The sequence below is a fragment of the Panthera pardus genome, unplaced genomic scaffold (assembly GCF_024362965.1).
Source record: "Panthera pardus isolate Hobbes unplaced genomic scaffold, ASM2436296v1 HiC_scaffold_11, whole genome shotgun sequence".
Taxonomy (NCBI): domain Eukaryota; kingdom Metazoa; phylum Chordata; class Mammalia; order Carnivora; family Felidae; genus Panthera; species Panthera pardus.
This window is the reverse complement of record NW_026526666.1, coordinates 2597113-2619081: the sequence shown is the minus strand read 5'-3', so window position 1 is coordinate 2619081 and position 21969 is coordinate 2597113. Positions and strand designations below refer to the sequence as shown.

Below are 21969 nucleotides of genomic sequence, written 5' to 3'. Positions count from 1 at the left end.
GGGTTTGAGCCCCATGTCAGGCTCTGTGCTGACAGCTCAGAGCCTGGAGCTTGTTTCGGATTCTGTGTCTCCCTCTCTGTCTGCTCCTCCCCAGCTTGTGCTCTGTCTCTGTCTCTGTCTCTCTCTCAAAAATAAATAAACATTAAAAAAATTTAAGATTTGTCTTAGAGCTTCATTTAAGTAGATTCATACAGTATATAGGTCTCTGGCTTTTAGAGCTTTCCAGGTGTTTTAACCACTGCCTTATAAAGCTTCCTAGTGTAGCTTCTTTGCCCAGTTACCCATCACCCTGTATTCTATCACTGCTTCTACCCACCACATTCTAAGCACAGGAGATTGTCAGGATGGGGAAACTGAGGGACAAAATGGGGTCAATGATAGCACTTCTAAGATACCATAAAGTTCCAGTGAGAGATGCTAACAATTGAAGCAAAAAAAGCACAAAAAAAGCTCCTATCCTTTAGGAGTTTATAACCCAGTTAAAGAGGGATTATCTTTAAGAAAGCTGGTTAATAGCAAAGGAAAACATTCATTCATTCAACAAGAATCTATTCAGTAAATATAGTATAACATGACTATGCAACTGGCTCTAGAATTCGTGCAGATCTTCGTTCAAGTATTCCATCTATCATTTCGTAGCATGTGACCTTGGTCAAATAACTTAATATCCATTTCCAGATCTTAAAATGGGGGTAATAACAAAACCTACCTCAGGGGGTTGTTACAAGGATTAACTGAGATAAACATTTAGTACAATATTAAACACTTAGTACTGGCATATTAGCAAGAGTTCAGTAAACATTAGCTGTTACTATTTTTACAATTATTATATATGCCAGGCATCTCGGGTACTCTCAGGAGATAGATTAATAGAATGAGATTCCTTCAGGGTTCTTGAAGAGATTCAGTGTAATACAAGGATACTTAGATTGGGATCTATGAACCTTATGTAATTTTTGCTTCAGGATATTGGAAATACAGGCATGTATGTATTTTTCTTGGATAGGGTCCACAGTTTTTGTCATGTTCTCAAAGGGCTGTCTGGGGCCCACAAAACATTAAGGACCAATGGTCCCACACATTCTCAATGGGAGTGGTATCCCCCCCCCCAAAGGGGACAAAAACTGGTTTGGGGAGCAGGAATCTTAGATATTACAATGGTTTGTGTCCCTCCAAAGGGCCCTAGTACATAAAAAGATATAGAGCACAGGGGCGCCTGGGTGGCTCAGTGGGTTAAGTGTCCGACTTCAGTTCAGGTCATGATCTCTCCATTGGAGAGTTCGAGCCCCACATCGGGCTCGGTGCCAACAGCTCAGAGCCTGGAACCTCCCTCTCTCTGCCCTCCTCCACTTTTAAATAAAAATTTAGAGAAAAAGACATATATAGCATATCTGTGATTTAAAATGTCATGCAGGGGTAGGGGGCAATTTGAAAACAATGTCTCCAGCCGTGGTGGTAGAGGGGCAATGATTAAAAAAAAAAAAGTGGAAAAGCCCTGGTTTAGTGAATAACAAACAGATGTGTGCACTGAAGTACTAAAATGTACCAGCAATACTGGGCCTGCACAGAGAACTGCTGAGCACCAGTATCTGCAGGAGCCAGGGGCGGGAGAGCTGGAGGAGAGTCTGGGGGAGTCAACCTCATTGACTGGAGGAGGCACTCAAAAATTAGTGTTGAATGAATGAAAGCTCCAAGATTCTGCGAATGAATGCCTGAGGAAATAGTGGTTCCAAAGAGAGATGTGGGGAATTCAGCAAAGGCACTAATTTACTCCTCGATGGTGTGAATTCATCAACATGCTATCAGATAAGAGCCAAAAATACCACACAGGAGCGTATATGAAAAAACACGCTAGAAATCTTCAGCATAAGGGTAACAGTCCTTGAAGTCCTCACCAAGGATCAGTTAGAAGTCAGTTCATTTGATAGATGCCATGGAGGCAGAAAGGACACAGGGACTGAGACAAAGCCTGCTACCACCTGGGGCTGCTGGAGTACTGGCCGCGGGCACCTGGGCTCGGAGCCAGCGGCCAACTATGCTAGGTCCCAAGTGCCTCGGCTTATGACCACATCAAAGTAACTGCACAGCAGTGCTGTTTGAAATGAAGTCAATTAAGCCCATTACGATTTAGAAGCCTGGAATCCTTAGCCATTCGTTGTGTGAAATGATCACGTGGAATCTTCCCCAAGTTTTGACAAATGCCCACTAGGTGACCCCACTTGCCTGTGCCACAATTCACCTGAAAGTCAACATATGCCAAACCTAATTTACCATTTCCATCCCAACTCCCGGGAAATTCTTCCTGCTGCATACTCTCATCCTGATTCCACTCTCCCTTTCCTCCACTATATCCAATCTAACACCTCACCTTATTCTTTTGCCTTCTAGAATACCTCCCCAGTGCATCCCCTCCTCTCCATCGGGCTTCTATCACGGCCCTCGAGGACTGCATCTCTCCCTAAATTACTGCCGAATGCCCTGCTTGGCTCCTTGCCCGGTCTTCTCCCTCAGATCTTTTCCCCCCACTACCACAGTTCTAAAACGCAAATCGGTCACTCCCTTGCTCAAATCCTCCCTGTGGCTTTCCCTCATGGATAGCAGCTTCCCAGCCAGTGTGCCCTGCCAGTGGTGCTCGGATGGCAATTCTCTCAGCACTCCGGGCCGCTAAGCAGATCCCAGGACGTCTAGAATTCCTGAGCCAATAGCTTCCAGTCCGAAGCAGCCTCCTCCCTTTGCCTCAGTGTGCGGTTTTGAATGGTTCTGGGCCACATGAGAAAGGGCAGAGAAGCCCTATCAACAGGAGCTCCCCAGCTAGCTCCAATGCCATGCAGCTCTAGTGGATCACTTATAGTGCTGTTGACTAATCTCGGCTTCTGCTCGGGAGCATCCAGTCCACCAGGAGGGAGCTTCCCCTTCTTCGCCCGGGAAATATCTACCCTTCCTTTGACATTACATCTGAACTTATCACTCTTTTTTCTGGAAGTTTTCTCAGATTTTTCATGCCGGGATACCCTTCCTCACGCTCCCAGAATATTTTGTGTCGTAATAATGGCACATGTCAGCCCACTGCCTTGGTAACACCAGAACAGAAGCACTCTGCACACCTCTGTATCATTCAGCTGCCACTGGCAGGTCTTATAGGTACCACATCACGTGAGTAAGAATGGTGCAAGAGAGGGGTGCCTGGGTGGCTCGGTCAGTTAAGCATCCGACTTCGGCTCAGGTCATGATCTCATAGTTCGTGGGTTTGAGCCCCGCATCGGGCTCTGTGCTAATAGCTCAGAGCCTGGAGCCTGCTTCAGATTCTGTGTCTCCCTCTCTCTCTGCCCCTCCCCAGCTCACACTCTGTCGTCTCTCCCTCTCTCAAAAATAAATAAACATTAAAAAAAATTTTTTTAAAGAATGGTGCAAGAGAACGAGAGGGCTGGGTGCACCGTTTCTTGCCTAGACATCAGCAAAGTCCATGGTCGTATAGACCAGAAAGAGAACTTTAGGAAAGTGGTGACGTAAGAGGATTAAATACAGCAAAGAACAGAAAAGGGGCCATTGGATTTGGTCTAATTACTCAAAGTCTCTGAAGACAGATTTCCATGGGATGTAAGTCAGGTGTAGAAGGACTGAGGAGGAAAAAAATAGGAGTAAGATCCAAATTCCTCATTTATGATGTCTGAAGGGAAAGCATGGAAGAAAATGTAGGTTTACCAAGTTCCAACGGTCCCAATTTCAACAGTTTCGCAATTATGTAAGACATTTATGTACACAGTGTCGAAGTAAACCAAGTTTAACATAGTATGCTCAGAGAAGTCTAGCTCCCCTCCCCATCCCAGTGTATGAATTTCCTTTTTGGTTTATCTGGTTTTTTTAATGTAAATAAATGCGTATGTTAGATGAGGGAGCATAGGACGTTCTGTTTGGCTTGTTACTTTCTTCCCTTAATGTATCCTGGAGGTCTCTCTAAAACAGTAGGTAGTCTTCTCTCTCCTTTTTACCGCTGCTGTGTAGATTTACCAAGTTATTCAACCAGTCCCTGACCAACAGAGGAGAGCGGTTTCCAACCTACTACCATTACAAGCAGGACTGCAGTGGATGGCTTTGTGCATCTTCCTTCCTGTTTTTGCCAGCATTATCTCCAGGAACTTCACCTCTGTTCTCGCTTCATATTCACAAAAACCCTATGTCACGGGTACTTAGGGTTTCCAGCTTATAAGCTAAATGTAAGCCTTAAAACATAGAATAAGCATGCTCCCTCCTACCTTACCATTCTTTTCCCAATATACTGATGTCTCTTCTTAGAGAAAACAGAGAAGTTATTTTGCCGAGGAAAAGAGCACAAAGAATAAACAAGGAGTTTAATTTTATTTTCTCTGTGCATTTGTAAAACACTTAGGACCAACATAAAAAAAAAAAAAAACCTCCTGTGAAAAGAATTACACTTAAAAAAAAAAAAAAAAGGCCTGAGAGGGATTAGTGCCTTAGCCCTAAGGAGCTACAGCAACTCAGATTGGTCCAAGGATTTGAAAAAATATTGGGAAGATAGAACAGGAGGCAAGAGAATGAGAAATTACTGAGGAAGAGGGCCTCGAAGTGGGCCACGGGGGGGCACTGGAGGCCGGGGGGTGGGTCTGGGTGGAGGCAGGGGGCCCCGCTGGTAGCCGTAGGGTGGGGGTCGTGGAGGCCCAGTGTACCCGTGAGGAGGCATCAGTGGAGGAGGCCCACGCATCCCATGTGGAGGCATAGGACCTGGGTGACCTGCACACAAAAAAAGAAAAGTTGACTGACTTCAGTAACAGTTGGGAAACAGGTACTAGTTGATGTTGGGAGAATGTACAGAGAAGACTGGCAGGGACACCATGAGCAGAAATGTAAATAAAAGAAAGGGCAGGGGACAGGAGCGTGACAAAAGAAGCTGCAAGAGTATGACATTTGAGGATGGGGGGGGGTGGCTGAATCCTACTCACCCATGGGAGATCCAAACGGAGGCCCTCGAGGGGGCATGCCCATTGGAGGAGGTCCAGGATGAGGCATTCCAGGGGGTGGTCGGGGTGGCGGCTGCCCCCCAGAGCCTGGGGGCCCGGCATGGGGGTGTCCTAAGCCGTGAGGGCCATGGTGGGCCAGCTGCATCTGAGACATCCCTATGAGGAAAAAACAGACACAAAGAGAAAGGAGACAAAAGGCATACAAAAAGCAAAAAAAAGAGAACAAAATAGAGAAAGACATGATGTCAGGAAAAGAAGAGTATGGAAAATAGGGCTGGTACAAAGTGCCCTTATCCTCAACCCCATTCTAAGGTTACAAACAAATCAACTACCAACCCACCCACCTTGCTCCTTCCACGACTTTCACAGTATCACGGTGCTGCAGAAGTATGTAACGAACAGAGGGACGACAGGATTTGGGAAGGTAGCAGAGACACTGTCTGAGCAAAGATCTAATTCTAAAGAGTAAGTAAGAATTTTTCAAGTGGACAACAAAGTAGACTAGAGCATCCCAGGCAGGACATCAGCATGCGCCAATCACAGAGCCATCAAACAGCACAGTATGTTTGGGGAAAACCAGTAACTCAGAGAAATGCAGAGCAGCAGCATGTAGTCATGGGAGTAATGAACAGGCACCAGATCACAAAAAGCCTAGAATGCCACGGTGATAAGTTTGAGTTTCACTCTGTAGATAAAAAGGAGCAACAGAAGAATTTTGAGCAAGGGTATGTGAACATCTGTGTTTTAGAATTACTCTATGCAAGTGGATCAAAGATAGAGAAACTGGAGGCAAAGCATGGCACTGGCAGTGGGGCCAATGCCAGAGATATTAATAAGACTTGGTATCTAGAGTGGGGTGACAGGAAATGGTTTAAAATGGCTCTCAGATTTCTCAATTAAGCATTTGAAAACAAAGAATACTAGAAGAAGAACAGGTTTGAAGACAGAGGTAGAAAAGTGGAGAGGTCCATCACACAGCAAGATTAAGGGTCACAGACCAGAGACACTTATCTAGGAGGCATCAGTGTACAAGTAATGGAGCCATGTGGAGAAGAGAACCGAATATAAAAACCTAGCTACGTGGGGAGAAAAAGAAGCCTATTAAGGTGACTGAGACTGAGGAGTCAGAGACAGATGAAGAATCCAATAAAACCAACAGACAAGATTTTCAAACAGGACAACATGCCCAATTTCAAGTATACCAAAGGGCAAACCAGATAAGGAATGGAAGCGTCCCCTAGATTTGGCAATTAGGTCACTGCTTTAGGGTAGAAATCAAAGAAGAAAAATGAAGTAAGTTAAAGGGAAGGGCGCCTGGGTGGCTCAGTCAGTTAAGCATCCGACTTGCGCCCAGGTCATGATCTCACTGTTTGTGAGTTTGAGCCCCACGTCGGGCTCTGTGCTGACAGCTTGGAGCCTGGAGCCTGCTTCAGATTCTGTGTCTCCCTCTCTCTCTCTCTCGCCCCCCCCCCCTCCCCCCCGCTTGTACTCTGTCTCTCTCTCTCTCAAAAATAAATAAAACGTTAAAAAAAATTTTTTTTTAAGTGAAAGGAAAAAAAAATCAAGTACAGTTATACTCTCTGGAAAAACTTACATCAGAAAAAGGAAACAGGATGATAGTTGTTAAAGTAAACAGAGAACAGTATTTTGTGTTTTATATGAAAAACTGAAGAAAAGTTGAGCTCTGGGGCTATTATTATCACTGTTGAGGGACAAGGACAGGAGCATAAGTGGCAGTAAAGCTCCTCTGCCAAGGCCATCCCTCCCTTTCCCAGCAAAGAATACCCACCTGGATGGGGCATCCCACCTGGTGGGAATGGGTGAGGATGTGAGTGTCCATGTCCAGGATGTCCAGCCCCTGGGGTTCCCGCTGATGGTGGGCCATGTCCTCCAGCCCCAGGAGGCATAGGCGGCGGGGGCATGGCTGGGGGTATCCCGGGTGGAAGGGCTCCAGGAGGCGGCACTGGGGGTGGGAAGGACCCAGGAGGAGGCATGCCTATAGAGGAAATGGAAGAAAAGTTAATGACAGGGAGAGAAGAGAATGTCTGTAGAGCCTGTTCCGTCTGGCCTCTTCAGGCAGGAAAAGCTGTTTCCCCTCCTCCCAGCTCTTCAAAGTCAGAAGCAATACTAGACAAGTCTGAACAACAACTTCAACCTCCTGGAGAAACTCAACAGCCTTCTTCCCCACCACGACTATCACCCCTCAATCCCTCTTTCTTCACCTACTGACTCCACATCCCCCTTCATCAGGTCCTTTGTCCTTCCTCCTGCTCCACCACCACCATACCCCAAACACAAGACAAAAGTATTTTGAATAAAAGCATTACCTGGTGGAGGAAGCCCAGACCCCAGTGATGACACCACAGGATTGGGGGCAGAAGGAGGAGGAGGTGCGTCTGCAAACAGCTGATGAGGGCGGTCGGCCTGGGAGAGGGGGTTCTGGGCTGCCAGAAGTCTTTCAGCTGCAGAGCCATGGCGCTCGCCCTTGGAGTCCTTCTTGAAGGCATAGGACACAGTGATAGGGCGGTTACAGAGATACTGCCCATTCATGGCCTCGATAGCTGCATCCGAAGCATCAAATGAAGCAAAATTAATAAAGGCATAACCTTTGGAGTTGCCTGTGTCAGGGTCCCGCATAATTTTGGGGGTTTGTAAGATGACCCCAAAGGCGCTGAAAGTATCATAAAGCAGCTTCTCATCAATCTCTGGGTCCAGGTTGCCAATGAAAATGTTGGCCCCCACATCCAGGTTCTTGTTGTGAGCTGAAGCTTTGTTCACCCGTATTGGTTTCCCATAGAGTTTGATCATGTTCATGATCTTAATGGCATAGTCAGCATCTTCCTCACTCAAGAATTCCACAAAGCCATACCCTGGGAAGTAAAAGAGTGGAGATTAACAACTTAAGTGATTCAAAATGGGGTATAACTCATTCACCTTCCAAACCACAAGAAATAACGACTTTGTTTCCATTGGGAATGAATGGTTCCAGAAACAAGCTATGGGCTATGCTTAAAAGAATCTGCAGGGACTCCTGGTGGCTCAGTCGGTTAAGCATCCAACTCTTGATTTTGGCTTAGGTCATGATCTCAGGTTCATGAGTTTAAGCCCCACACTGGGCTCTGTGCTGACAGTGTGGAGCCTGCTTAGGACTCTCCTTCTCTTTCTGCCCCTCCCCTGTTCACGCTGGCTTGCACTCTCTCAAAATGAAAAAAAAAAAAAAAAAAAAAAAAAAAAAAAAGAATCTGCGGAGAATTCATTCCAAAACATCTATAAATAAATACTGCTGGAGCCCTCCACCAGCAGTTTGTCCCCTCAATACATAAACTCACCTCTTGTCATGTACTCACCTTGGTGCTGACCTGTGACTCTATCCTTTGGCATGTGGGTGTTGACTACTGGCCCTGCCTGGAGAAATAGCTCCCACAGCAGTGGTTCGCTAACCTTCTCGTCCAGGCCTCCCACGTAGACAGTGGCATCTAGAGGATGGAAGCAGGTTAGGCCAAGGATGAAAGAATGACAGGAAGGAGATGACAGGCGGAGGAATTGGGAGTGGAGATGGAGTATAGGAGCAAAAAGAAAAAAAGAAAATTCGGTTAAACTCTTACACCTCCCTTTCCAGGAACTAAAGAGCCTTCCGAAATCTAAAGGTTCTGCTACAAATTATTTTGGTGAATTGTTTTGTTTTTGGTTTGGCTTTTGTTTTTTTGTGGGGTTTTTTTGTTTTTTGGGGTTTTTTTTCGAATGGGAAGGGAGAAGGGATTGGGCACAGACAGCACCACCCCTACAGGCCTCAGCCTACACTCGGCCACCCTCCCTCCGGCAGGCACGGGGGCCGGTCTCGCGCCCTCCAGGGGAGGTCCGATCTCCTGCCCAGGCGAAGACACTGCTGGCCCTAGTCGATGCCTGCCAGCCCTCGTGGGCCTATTCCGGGTTCATCCCCTCCAATCACCCTGGTTCCGCTCGGAGATCGGACCGGCCGCCATGGCGAAAGAGCTCCCGCCGTCTCCAGGCAGCGGTCCCGCCTTCTGAACTCTACTTCCACTTCCGGGGCGAACGCGGACGTGAGGGCAGTGGGCAGGGCCGCGGCGGGGGAGGAGCCGGAAGCGGCCGCGGCCATCTTAGGAACGGCGGAGACTTCCCGCGATTCGGTGGGCCGCCTCCCATCAATGGCCCTGCGAGGAAGTGCTCACGCGAGCGGTGAAAGCGAGGGAGGCGGGATGCAAATGCTCAGACCCTCTGAAGGCAGTACTGGACGCTAAAGGATCACACTGCTCCCAAAAATGGAAATTCAAAAGCTGAAAGCACAAAACTTTACTTTTTTATATTTTGTTGCCAAACGAGCCTTCTTTGTTCCCCAGAGGAGGGTGTCCTTCCCCCCCCGCCCCCCCCCCCCCCCCGAGGGATTCTGCTGCCTTTAGACGCGGAGGCAGCTCCCACCCCGGCCCACAACCCTCGGACAGCGGTGGCCTCAGCCCCAGCCTGGGCTTGAGGTGTTTGGGTTTCCTTCATGGGAAAGAAGCGGAACGTCTAGCTCACCTAGTCCTATTGCGTGTGGGTGGGGGTGAAGGCTCCTGACGGGAACCTGGGGCTCCGAAATGGAGAGTGGCCAAAGCTGAGGAGTAGTTGACATTGAAGCCCAGAGGCCTCACTTTCTACCTTCAGAACACCCTGGGCCCGGCAACAACGTCTTGGTGTGCTTTTGGCCTGTCTGCTCCTTCGAAGGGAACCCTTCTCCCAATTGCATGTGGACTTGACCTGCCCTATCCCCTTACTTCCTTAAGGACAGTATGATGGGTGCCATCCTCTCCCGGTTCGCACCCACCCCTTTCCTACCTAGGGTCTTTTTAATGTTTATTTGTTTTTGAAAGAGAGGGAGACCGAGAATCCCAAGCAGGCTCTGTGCTGTCAGCCCAGAGCCAGCTGTAGACCTCACACTCAAGAGCCAGGAGCTCATGACTTGAGCACAACCAAGAGTCACATGCTTTATTGACTAGGGAGCCACACAGTCACCCCTTACCTAGGATCTTTTATTCAGACGCAAGAGATAATGTCAGCAATGTGTATAAATACTGTGCTTTAATGAACTCCTTAAATAGAAATGTCAGTGTATAAAATACACAATTGGAAGAGACAGTGCGTCTCCCATACCCACTGCGTGCCCATAGAAAACCAAAGGGAAGAAACAAATTGGAATTAAGGAAGCAGCAAGAGGAGGTGAGAATGAGGTCTGTAGGCCATGGTGTTAAGACTGATGGACATCATCTCTCACAATTTAACAGCTGGATATCCAAAGGGATAAAATTGCCCTGGAAAAAAGGTAATCATGTTCTAGATTGCTTTTTTTTCTTAATTCCTCAAACCACAAGAAACCTATCTTGAACCAAACAGGACAGGGCAAGAGTTGGAGAAGGTTAGCACCACACACTTGCAACAGAAAGGTCAGTGAGCTTGTTGAGTGCTGGAGTGTCAAAAGCTGAGCCAGCAAGACCAGATAAGAAGAATCAGAAGGTTAGAACCCTCCCTCACTCTGGACCACCCTCTGCCATGCCCATAAAAAAGACAGTAATTAAGGGGCACCTGGGTCGCTCAGTCGGTTAAAAAAAAAAGACAGTAATTTCAGCGGGATTGGGAGAGAATGGTATTTGGGTCTCTTTTCTTGGAATGATCCTCAGGAGATATTCTTGGTGTCCATTTCCTTAAAAGCTCCTGAAGATGGGATAGCTCATCCTGGAGGCCAGAGATTGTGGGAGCTGAGAGGCCTTTCTGGGGAGGGGGTAAAGAGAGGCAGAGAGGAATATTATTGTAGCTCTAGCTCCCTGTTTCTGAGATCTCTGTCCACTACTGGCATCATTTTTTTTTTTTTTTAAGTATAATTAACTACAACATCCTATTAGTTTCAGGTGCATATTCTAGTGATTTGGCATTTTTATACATTACCAAGTGATCCCCATGACAAGTCTAGTTACCATCACCGCTGGCATCTTTAATTCTCTCTTCCCCCTCCAGCTATGCCTTAGGTTCTACTTGATCTGAGCAACAACCATCTGCATCCCCACCACATACACTCTCCCAAACCTATCCACTTGGAGTCCAATAGGAATGGTACTTCACTTCTCGATCTCCCCAGGCCCTTGCTTTTCCACTCCTAGAAACATTTGCTTTCTCCTGAAACATCTGGTTTAGTAGTCAATTCCATTCTCCCACTCCCAATCCCTGTCTTCCCTCCTCACCTGGACCTCAGGCCTTCCCCTCAAGTAGCAGCGTCTCCACAGCCTGATCTGGGGTCCCAGATATCCAGGCAGCAGCAACCCCGGGGGTAAAGGGCAAGCCCCCCAATGTGAGGGGAGCCCCCACTCCTGATCAGCCAGGCTTTCAGAGGAGATAGCTGCTCGAGGGAGCCAACGAGAAGAGACTGCCAGCAGGGAAGGATTGTCCCGCCAAGGACAGAGCTGATTGAGGGGAGTCAGGGCCCCTCTGGAGAAGAGCCACACAGAACTGGGGGGTCCAGGAACCATGAAGCTTGGCTAAAAGGAAAAGAGAAATCAACTGGCAACCTAGAAACTAGATGACCCCACTTTCCCCAAAATGGGTCAGGAAGGAATGTCTAACTGCCACCTACTCACACTGCATTAGTGATTGAACTACAGGCCTCCCCCTGAGAACTCTATCTTCTCTCCTCATTAGGCTTCAAACTTCAAACTAGGCCTCAGGTCTCATGAAAGTCAATTTTAGGGAAACTTGTAAAATGTATGTAAGAGACAAAAACTAATAAAGATGAGGACAAGAAGGCTGCCCTCTGTGCTATTCTAGGATTTCTGCCTAATCAGGAATGTGAGGGTGTCAGGAACCCTGGCACTGTCATGAAGAGCAAAACATGTGACAGCTACAGAGGAAGTGTGGGGCAGCTTTCCCTGGGGAACTCAGACATGAGTTCATGGGAACTGTGTCTTTCTACTTCTCCTTGTCTAAAAGGATGAGCCTGTGAGAAAGGCAAAGGAATTTAGGAAGTGTAGACATCTCACCTGCTGTCTAGGAAGCCAGGAATCTGGGCAGTGTTCTGGGTCATAGCCAGGATTATGGAATTGTAGTATCTGTTCACTGTTGTAGCGTAAATCCCAGTCCCAGACAGATAGCTGCGAGTTAACAGAATTCCCAGCAGGGGGTTGGCAGTACCCTGGGTTATAGATTTGTGTATAGGAGTTGAACTGGACAGAGAAAACAAGAAAAAGGATGGTAAAACAAATAAAAGAATCCTTTTCCCAAGTCTGTATAGAAATCATGAGACGCTCACCTCTTCCTCTGGGAATCAGATGTAGGGTGAAAGTCCAGTCGTGAGAATGGGCACCAACCTCCCCCTTTCCCATCCACAGACCTCACTTTCCATAAATTAAGACTAAACTTCAGAGGGTACTTCTCAAGGAAAAGAAAAGACAAATCAAAACTGGAACTCACTGACCTGTCCACCCTGTTTTCCACGCTCCCAGGGAGTATCTCTCAGGAATGTGAGGGTGTCAGGAACCCTGGCACTGTCATGAAGAGCAAGAAGGAAAAACTCTGAGAATTCAAACTCAGCTGGAAACTGCTGGAGGAGCTGCCAGACACAATCAAGGAAGAGGAGAAACACTGGAGCCTGAGAAGGAGGAAATTAAGAGGTTAGGAGGGATTGTGGGCACCTAAAAGAGGAGGATGACAATGACGAGGGACGAGAGACACAGACAACAGGGCCACTAAGATCAGGGAATGGAAATCCGATTGAGGGTAGTAGGGAGTTGTGGTGCTTCATTCATCTAGGTCTCCCTTCAAGCTTAGCCTAATCTCAGGAACCTTCTAACCTGATTTCACCTCCAGTGGATTATACTATATAGTTTTCTCATCCCCTTACATCTTTGGTAATACCTCCCCCCACTACTCTCCCAACATGATCTCACCTCTTCACTGGCTCCAGTTACCCCAAGTCGGGTCAGGAAGGGGTGTCCAGCTGCCACCCACTCTCGCTGCACTAGTGATTGGAAGCCAAGCAGTGTTCGGGCTTCAGGGACTGAAAGCAGCTGGACGAGTGAAGAGAGGAGGCCATTGAAATCACGATCACCGCGCTCTGGGTGATAAAGAGGGAGAAGGGACAAAGAAGAGGGGCCACGAAACTAGGGCAGAAGAAAATGAGGAAAGGAAACGTGGCAAGAAGAAGAGAGAGGTACAGAGGGTTAAAGTTTTGGTAGGTAGGATTGAGAGGGCAAATAGAAGAGAAAATAAAGACCTTGAATGATTCAGTCCATAGACTCCACCTGGATTGAAATACCCAGCTTCACGTGCAGGAGGTAGAATCACAAATCTCAAACCAGCTTCTCCATTGTTCTTCCCACCCCAACCCCGGTCACCATCCACTGATGGAAGCACGAGAACAGAAGGTGAATAACCCTACTGTTAGGGACCACAAACTGTAGCAGCACTAGAGCTAGTAGTAGGACTACTACTGTGAGGCACAGGTAGCACTGAAGAATGATTTAGGGCCCATGGGTAGTTCCTAGTAACAGGATAAGGTCCTAGCACTAGAAGAGGACAAGGAAAACTTCTAGGTCTCCCTCCCAGTTGGGTGAGTAAAGGAAAAAGGAAGGAATGGAGTAGGTTAACCCAAGAAACTCACCTTGTAGTACTACAGAGCGAACCCTGGATGTCACTAGGACTGAGATGTCACTGGCCTTTCGAAGACAAGACCTAGTGGGGCAGAGGAGAAAAAGGAGAGAAGAATGATAAGCCTGGAGGAAGGGAGTGATGGGTCATGGGATGGAATAGACGCAGACTCCAAAATTCCGCCCCTTCCTCCTTCTAAGGAGCAGCAGAAAAAAAGAGTCTTCTTGGGAAACCAAAGAGAAGAGTTAATGGAAGGCCATTTAGGAGTTCAAGTTAACAGAAGGTTGGGGAGGGTTGAATTATAAAACATAGCTAGAACATGAGACAGTACCTGACATAATCCAACCATCGTGTTCCTTCCAGGGCTGAGAGCCATTTCTCCTCAGCTGCAGGTGAATCTGAGAGAGAGTAGAGGGGTCAGAAGGACAAAGAGATTGGGAGAACTCAGGATTCATGATTCAGGATCTTCTCCTGAGGCTACTAAAATGAATCATACATAGTTGTACAACCTTGTAAATGTAATAAAATTAACCAAACACTTAAGATGGGCGAAGGGTGGGTTTTATGGTATGTAAATTATATGTCAGCCAATAAAGCTGTTACAAAAAAGAGAGAGGATACTTTGAGGTCAGGAAGACAGGAAATCTGAGTCTGTGGGAGATGAGAGTGGAATAGAAAACGAAGGATTGGGCTGCAGGGTTGGTTACTCTTCTGTAACAGGCAAAAGGGGAAAAACCAGGTTAGGGTCAGCAGACCTGGGATGGAGGTAGGGCCCAGAGGTTGTCTCACCAGGCAGGCAGAGGGCCCTCAGCCTCAAGTGGGCAAGTTGGACATCTGCGAGACTAGGCAGCTCATCCACGGTGTCCACCAGGACAACGTCTGAATGCCCAGCCTGAAGCATCGACTCCACTGCTCTGGAAGGGAGGGAGTCACAACGTAAGGGAACGAATCTGCCCTGAACCTCCAACCCTTGATTCTACTCATCAAACCTTCCCTCACCTGATATCCTCCTTGTTAGGGTCGCTGGCTGTATAGAAGCCACCACAGCGGAGAAGATCACTGCCCCCAGGGTGATGCCAGGACAGACGCTTCAGATGGTGGGAGGTTAGGATCACCATGGGAGAAACTCCTAGCCCCACCCTGTCCTGCCCCCACACTGACCTCCCTCAACAATGACCCTCCCTGACCCCTCCCTCCCCCATAATCATCTAATCCCAAACCATCACCCTGGTGCTTATACTGACCGGTCCACGGCCCTGATGGAAGTGGCCAAAGGCTCTCCTGACTTCACTGTCCAGGGTTCGCTTAGGGACCCAGAAGTAACGGGGGAGGCTGTGAAATTGAGAGTGTGTCACAGCTTAGCTCAGTGACCTCGTTATAATGCAACCTGTCATTATCAGGAAGTTGCTTAGGAGGGCATTATTCCCAGGAACCTCAAGTTTGGAGATCTAGGTGGTAAGGGGGAAAGCTTTGTGGATGTCCTTAGAGGCTGGAATTTGTGGGAAGTCCTAGCTTTAGAGGATCTAAGAACTGTGGGAAGATTGGGAGGGCAGCAGGGGTTGGGGTGGACTTGGGTATCACCTGGTGGCTATGTCGAACCTCTCATTGATGGTGCTGACCCTCCAGCCCCTGGCCCCCTGCTTTTTCCGCTCAGCCTCCCAGTCTTCTGATGTCTCCAAGAGGGGAACAGGTGGTTTTCTGGACCCTGTATTCTGGCCTAGGACAGGAGTGAGGCACAGAAAAAAAGGAAGAGGAACCAGAGAGAGCTTCTCAGCTCTTTTGTCTACAGCCAGCCTCTGCTTTCTCAGATTCTTTACCTTTCCCCTACCCTAAAGCACCCTCACTCACCAGCCTTGCTCAGGGGTATCCCTGCATACTGTTGAACTTGACTGTTCTGAGCTCTGGCTTGGACAATGGCCATGGTCACCTGTGGAGGAAAGGACATCACAGCCTTCTGGCTCAGACTGAAGAAGTGTAGAGGATGAAGTGGGGCCCATGTTTGTTCAACTGTCTTTGCCACCAGTAGAGACACAGGACAATAGCAAAGACAGTCGCTGAGGAAGGGAGCTTCCACAGGTCATGGGGCCTGGGTTCAGGAGAACACATCCAGAATCATGGAACCACAGGATGTGAATTCTGGGAAGAATCTCAGGAACAGTCTCATCCAGCCCTCCCTGTTTTTCAAAGGAAGAAACTTGCCCACTGTCACACTCCTGATAATTGGCAACCCCAGGGCTAGAATTCAGGCCCCTTACTCTTGTGCTTTTAGCCTCTCCTTGAGGAGAGAAGCAGACAGAATGATGAGAGGGGTTGTAAAAGATAGGGCAGTAGTGGGAATACCAGGGAAAGGATCCCCAAGGCTCTGAAGAGGAGTCTTTGGGTTGAAGGTCTCTTACCTGAAAGGCTTGAGGCTCTAGTCCTCCAGCCTCAAAAGCAACTCTGAGCAGCCGGAAATCTCGGCCATGAATGAGAATCTCCTCAGGGATAAATTTAAGTGGGGACCCTGGACGGAGGAGCTGGACTCTGGACAGGCCACTCACTGAAGTCAAGAGTTAGAAAGCAGTGTAGCCATTGGTCAGAGTCCCTCTACAAGGAAGTCTTCCGGCCCATCCCACTCCATCCCTGTTGCCCTCGGAGAATTGAGAAAGGGTGAGCCCCCAGTGAGCCCCTTCACAAACACCCCACCACCCACTTACCAGCCTCTAATCGCCCAATGTTGACCAGGGCAAAATCATATTCGCTGCTCAGGGGAGTCTCCTAGAGGAAGCACACGACTGATGCCGAAGACACCTGAAATCTTGCTCATTATCCTACCCCGGCAACCCCCAACCTCCCAAGAGATAATCCCAACTGACCATCCCTGATACATTCAAAAGACAGCCCTTAAGCATAATTCTCCCTGTCTCACTTGTCTAAATCCTTCTAGACCCCCCAGTCCATTTCTCACTAACTGTCCTTTCCATTGCCCTGTCCATCTCACCTGACTCCGCTGCCATCCACAGGGCTGGAAGGTGACCCTCAAGTTGGTGCAGATCAGAGTTCCAGGCAATTCAGGTTCCAGCCCCTTCCTCACCCCTGGGGCCCATGCTAGGATCTGCTCCCCTACAGGGGAAGAAGGAAAGCTAGGTTATGACTATTCCCAGTGTCGCCCACACTGGTATACACCGAGTCTTCTGAGACAGGAGGATCCAAAGAGGGAAGATTAAGATCCTCCCCTAACCCCACTAGAAAGAAAGCTTAGGAGGGGATCATTTGTATTCTTTTGTACATAGTAGGCACTCAAATACTTATTGGATAAGTAAATGAGAAAAAGAGTAACAGAGTCCAGAAAACAGGGACCATCAAGGTCCATGTTCCCAGTCAGCTCTGGACAGGGAAGAGAGCCAGCCTGAGGCAGAAGCACTTTGAGTGGGTAGAAGAATACAGAGGTATCTTTGGTGAAGTTTGAAGCAAGATTTGAGCAGGATGGAATTTGGAAGAGTCTTTGCAGGTTGGAAGTATTGAAAGGGAAGCTACTACCTGGGAGGCATCCAGAGGCCACGTGACCGTCAAGCTGCTGACTCCTGGGCTCCAGCATCCCAGTCCTCTGGACACACTTTGGTCCAGAGTGCTGCAAAGGGTGTAGGGTTAATCCCCAGGCCTCTCCAATTCTGGGACCTGGGATTACCTCAGCAGCCACCATTGGAGGCCTACACTCAGGCTCTCAGGGGAAACTGAGATCAGTGGCTGCCGGGAAGTTTAGGACCCAGTTGGCAGACAGTAAAGGGAGGGGCTGGTTAATGGGTAATGAGACAATGAACTTGAGACTGTGAAAAAGACAGACCAAGTTCCATCAACCGAAGTTGATAGGGGACCACACCATCCTCCTCTAGATCTTTTTCTTACCCCCTTTTATCTCCCAATCCTCCTCATTCACCCCCTCCTGCCCACGGTCCCCTTCCCTCCCAAGCCCAAGTTTCCTCTCCTTACCCCCATCTCTGGCTCCTCCTTCTGGGGGGCGATGTTGAAACTCTGGCCCCGGCCCCCCCACCACATTTCTCTGGCTCCATCCGGGGACGGAGCCGTGAAGGGTGGGAAACCTTTAGGATGCTCAAGCCCTTTGGGGGAGAGGCTGAATCTTGTAGTTGAGAAGAGGTAGGTGAGGGAGAGGGGCAGGGAGACAGCACTAGGGTAAGGAGCAGTTGTGGTGCTTGGAGCTCGATTAGGGGTCTCTTGAAAGGTGTGTCCAACCCAGCCAGAGGAGGCTCCACGGAAACTTCAGTTGACTCTGGAGAGGGCGGGAGAGATGCCCAGCCCCTTAAAGGGGAATACACACAATTTTGGAAAAGTAGAGAGAAAGTGGAGGAGCCTGGAAAAGGTGAGGAAAAACTGGGTGACTGGGGAAAAAAATGCCCAGATTCGTTACCCCAGTCCCAGATCTTATGCTTTCTGTTCACGAGCATTGGAAACTATTTGAGGGGAGCAGTAACGCTGAATATTAACCTGGGATAATTTGGGCTTAATTTTTTTGTCTTCTTAAAGGGTGTGGAGAGGTGGGAGGAATGCAAAAGCAGTTCGGGCCTCTTTACTGCCTCACACCTGGCAAAAGTAGTAGGAAATCGGACCTCAGGGGAGTTTTGCCTGGGGGGGGGGGGGTCCAAGAAATGAGGGAGTTGAGATAAAGCATTTTGTATATTCTTCTCCAGAGAGCATTAAACATACCTCATGTGGAGGGTGCAGTGAGAATATTGGGGAGAGAACTTGAAATATATCCAGGATGCAGACACAAGTACAGTTGTGTTTACGTGCAAGTTCTGGGGTTGGGGCAGGCCCAAGGAAAAGATCTTACCCCCCCCCCCCCCCCGCCACCACACACACACACCAGTGGGAAACCAGAGCCCATTCTAGGTACATGACCCCTCCCTGCAACCCAGACACCAGATCTCCAAATTAATGATTCATGTTTAGAACCTTGAAAGTTGAGGGCTGAAAACCTCTATCAGTTCAACAGACCCACCCCCCAACCTTACCCCCTGTAACTAGAGAAGCAGAGATGGGTGGGGAGGACCCTAGGAGGGAAATAAAGGAACTGCAGCTGATGGTGCCTGGGTCGGAAGCAAAAATCTGCATTTAGATGTGAAAAAGACAGGAAATGAAATACAAAGTAGGGGTTAATGAGCTGCTATTTTATTGATTTTGAGTCTGTACAGAGGTAGCAGTCCTTAGGTGGGGGCCCCAGTTTTCCAAAGTGACACTCAACTCTCCTCCCCTCAGCACACACACCCTTCCGGCCTCGGCTTTAAAAGTTCCCTGTCTTGGCTGCTACTATGGAAATAGTGAGGATATTATAAGACAGGAAGTTAATTTGGAACAAAGAGGCATACACCTGCTAGGAAGGTGGCCCAGAAGCCTTATTCTAGAAGTCCTAAAAGCTACCAAGCACCCCCAACCCCACCTACTTTCCATGCGCCTCAATCTCTTGGGGGAAAAAAATCCTTCCCAAGGTTTCTTGCAGTAGGAAGAGCTGTGTAACCACAATTTTTAAATCCCATTATCCACTTTCCTTCTCCCCACCACCCTGCATTCAAGAGCCTCATTCTATTCTTTAATATTTTGAGGTATAGCAGCAGCAGAGGAATCCAGTGGGAAAATATCAAGGGAATGGGAGGAGGTGGAAGGCAGAAAAAAGTGGGTGACTTGGATCAGTGCAAGGAATGCAAAGGGGCGGCAGCTGAGGGCAAAGTCCTAGGAGGACCATCTCTCGGTACCCCACACACTAGTGGAGGTTTTAGTGGATGGAAGGAAGGATGAAGAAGCAAGGGCTGTATCAGATTTTTCCATTTTCAGAATCCTGGTCTAGCTGCAGGTTTGTGCCAAGAGAGAAGGCTGCTGGGAGGGGCAGCTGGAGGAGGGAGGTGGAGCTGAGTGACTCACAAGATGAGTCACAGATCCAGTTATAAGCACAGAAAGAGGCCAAGGTCCTCCCCACCCCCCAGCGCTCTGCACGTTACCCTCGGCCAGTGTCAGCCGGCTTCCGTTCCTTTTCCACCGCCCCTTACCCACGTAGCCAGGGAAGGGCGGTGGCTTGGAGAAAGTCTACGTGAGGGACTACATCATAAGAAGTATTTCATTACTCGACTTAAGTACAGGGGCAAAACACCCTGCGATTTGCAGGCTGGGTATCCACAAAGTGAGAGGGACAAGAGTGCCTGGACAAGTCACTGAATCTGCAGTTGAAGGGCCTTGGGGGGAGAGGGGGAAAAAATCGGAAAAATCTGGGGTGCAGGTGATTCTGCAGGCCAGGAAGGGGCTTCTAATTGTCTTCTCACGTGTGTCTGGGGCACTGACTGCTTGGAGAAAGAAGAGGACACAAAGTCCAGAGTAACTGGTGTCCAAGGAACGCAGGGACAATCATCTTAGAACCTCTAATGGGAAAGATGAAATGGGACGAACCTTAGATGTGTGGTTGTTTAGAAAGGAGCAAGAATGGCAAAAGCTAGGTTCTCAGAGATCATTCAGAACCAGCTCCATTTTTCCTGCCTAGGTGTCACCTCCCAAGTGCATAATACGGAGTCACGGCTGATTTTTGTTTTATTGGTCTGTGAGCTTTAGTTTCTCTTAAGAAACTGAGCCAACAGGAGAGGGCTCTGTACAGCACCGAGTTTAACACCATCCCCACTCCATGAAGAGATTGAATCTTTAAAAACATGTTTTTATATAATGTTTTTATTTTGTTGATAGAATCCTGTATGAGGGAAAAACTTGTGATTAAATTTTTTAAGTCTCAACAAAATGAGCGCAGGTTAAGGTAGGAATCTGGAGGCCTATCCTATAGTATACTTGCTGCATCAGGGCTGGGGTGGAGAACGTAGGGTGGAGGGGTAGCGCTGTCTTCAAAGGGGAAAAATAACCCTAAGTATTTCCCTTCTCCAATAAAAACCTCAGTAGACACCCCCAATGCCCTGGATTAAAGGAACTAAGTGCACTTATTTAAGCCTGAGAGATACCATCCCTCAGCAAGGGTTACGGGATCTGCCTCCCCCTTCACCGACGTACCCTTCCTTAACCAAGGAATTCTTGCTCATTTTGGGCCAACGTCACGGACCCCTCTCCTCCCTTCTCCTGAGCACAGTAATTGCATGGGCCTACCTCTCCCCCCACCCCCTCATCTTCCCAAAATACCACAAACCAACCAGAGTCTGTTTTCATTCTCCAGGCATTATTCCTTCACCCTCCATCCCACACAACCCCCTCAAAGAATAAAGCAAAGACAGTCTACTCATCCCTATAGAAAAACATCCATGGACTCAGGGTCCCTCATCCTTAGAATGGAGAATTTTTTTTAATGCCTCAATAAATAGTTACCTTTCCAAATTAAACAAAAATAATTTATTTCTGAATAAAAAGCCATAGGGCCCAAATAAAGCCCTGTTTTATCATACTCACCCCTAGGCCACCCCCAGAATTTCCACGGTTTTTATTTGAAAAGAGGCCAAAAGGAATTGAGATTGGTTAGTTTATAAATCAAAACAAAAACAAACATGACACAAAGTTTCTGTTTTTGTTCATTTGTCCTCAGTTTTTAAAAACAAAAGTATTAACTAGAATCTAATAACAAATCAAACCCAAACACAGCAGTCCAGTGGAGAATCAAAACTTTCCTGGTTTTATTCTCTGGGAAAACCCCTGGTCTGTTTCCACTTTTATTGGTCCAGGCCAGAATCCTATGCGGTAGACGGCACCTATGGGAAAGCAGGGTGAGTGTGCAAGGTGTGAGCTGGAGCCACCTGTTGTTCGGGTGCCCTCAGGGGACAGTGTTTCACGAGGTGGTAGTCTCACCAGTGTTGTTCTAACCCCAGAGACGGAGTGAGGTGAGCAAGGCACTCACTTTGGGCACAGAATTTAAAGGGTGCCCCAAAACTCAATAAACCAACCTACTATCTTAGTGCAGTATTTTTTGAAAATCAAGACCAACGTAAAAAATCCACAGTATCAAATCCACTAAGTATCAAAATTTTAAAGATAGGATTCAACCTGCTCAATTCAGCTTATTTCCCTCACCCTAATCTCAGTCCCGTTGGATTCTGTCTTCAAGATTTTGGTATTTTATTCATCATGGATATTTTTGCATTATTTTTGAAACACTGTGTTAAAACAGTATTCGTCCTAATTACTGAGATTTTCAATACCCCTTACATTTTGTACCCAAGGGAAGCGCTCATCTCCTACTAGTCCCACCCTGCCCAGAAATATATACATCCCCTCCTTTGGAACCTATCTCCTTTGACCTCATTGCTTCTTTAAAACCATCCTATTTTCAAATAAAAGCCTAAATATTAATAGCTATAGGAAATTATTAAATCAACAGACATCAGATTTAAAAAAT

At 47.8% G+C, this 21969-nt stretch overlaps 2 protein-coding genes across 7 annotated transcripts; both read right to left on the bottom strand.

Annotated features, from left to right (window-relative positions):
• Window positions 1-4441: 4441 nt before the first annotated feature.
• Window positions 4442-9047, bottom strand: SF3B4 (splicing factor 3b subunit 4). Of its 2 annotated transcripts, none has more exons than XM_019432977.2 (6): window positions 8926-9047; window positions 8324-8452; window positions 7304-7846; window positions 6766-6972; window positions 4959-5132; window positions 4442-4749 (listed from the first exon to the last, which is right to left on the bottom strand). In XM_019432977.2, exons 1-6 carry the CDS (start codon window positions 8957-8959, stop codon window positions 4562-4564), a joined length of 1275 nt encoding a protein of 424 aa, XP_019288522.1. In that variant the 5' UTR covers window positions 8960-9047; the 3' UTR covers window positions 4442-4561. The 2 variants fall into 2 exon arrangements, with proteins under 2 accessions (XP_019288522.1, XP_019288524.1); XM_019432979.2 differs by having other exon boundaries at window positions 6784-6972.
• Window positions 9048-10033: 986 nt separating this feature from the next.
• Window positions 10034-17848, bottom strand: MTMR11 (myotubularin related protein 11). Of its 5 annotated transcripts, none has more exons than XM_053890146.1 (17): window positions 17574-17848; window positions 17124-17214; window positions 16585-16706; window positions 16301-16361; window positions 16001-16143; window positions 15453-15531; window positions 15186-15321; window positions 14849-14936; window positions 14604-14692; window positions 14394-14518; window positions 13936-14002; window positions 13618-13688; window positions 12905-13071; window positions 12433-12606; window positions 11999-12181; window positions 11207-11500; window positions 10034-10739 (listed from the first exon to the last, which is right to left on the bottom strand). In XM_053890146.1, the coding sequence occupies exons 1-17, from the start codon at window positions 17637-17639 to the stop codon at window positions 10593-10595; spliced, it is 2103 nt and encodes a 700-aa protein (XP_053746121.1). In that variant the 5' UTR covers window positions 17640-17848; the 3' UTR covers window positions 10034-10592. The 5 variants fall into 5 exon arrangements, with proteins under 5 accessions (XP_053746121.1, XP_019288518.2, XP_053746114.1 ...); XM_019432973.2 differs by lacking the exon at window positions 17574-17848 and having other exon boundaries at window positions 10034-10282; window positions 10554-10739; window positions 17124-17491; XM_053890139.1 differs by lacking the exon at window positions 17574-17848 and having other exon boundaries at window positions 17124-17491.
• Window positions 17849-21969: the final 4121 nt, after the last annotated feature.

Excerpts from the sequence above, each read along its gene's own strand:
- SF3B4 (XM_019432977.2), bottom strand. The coding sequence starts at position 8,959 with ATGGCGGCCGGTCCGATCTCCGAGCGGAACCAGG. Across the intron at positions 6,973-7,303 it reads GTCTGGGCTTCCTCCACCAG|GCATGCCTCCTCCTGGGTCC; the intron begins GTAATGCTTTTA and ends TTTCCTCTATAG. Across the intron at positions 5,133-6,765 it reads AGGTGGGATGCCCCATCCAG|GGATGTCTCAGATGCAGCTG; the intron begins GTGGGTATTCTT and ends TTTTCCTCATAG.
- MTMR11 (XM_053890139.1), bottom strand. The coding sequence starts at position 17,286 with ATGGTGGCTGCTGAGGTAATCCCAGGTCCCAGAATTGGAGAGGCCTGG. Across the intron at positions 15,532-16,000 it reads TAGAGCCTCAAGCCTTTCAG|GTGACCATGGCCATTGTCCA; the intron begins GTAAGAGACCTT and ends TTTCCTCCACAG. Across the intron at positions 14,693-14,848 it reads TCCATCAGGGCCGTGGACCG|CGTCTGTCCTGGCATCACCC; the intron begins GTCAGTATAAGC and ends CACCATCTGAAG.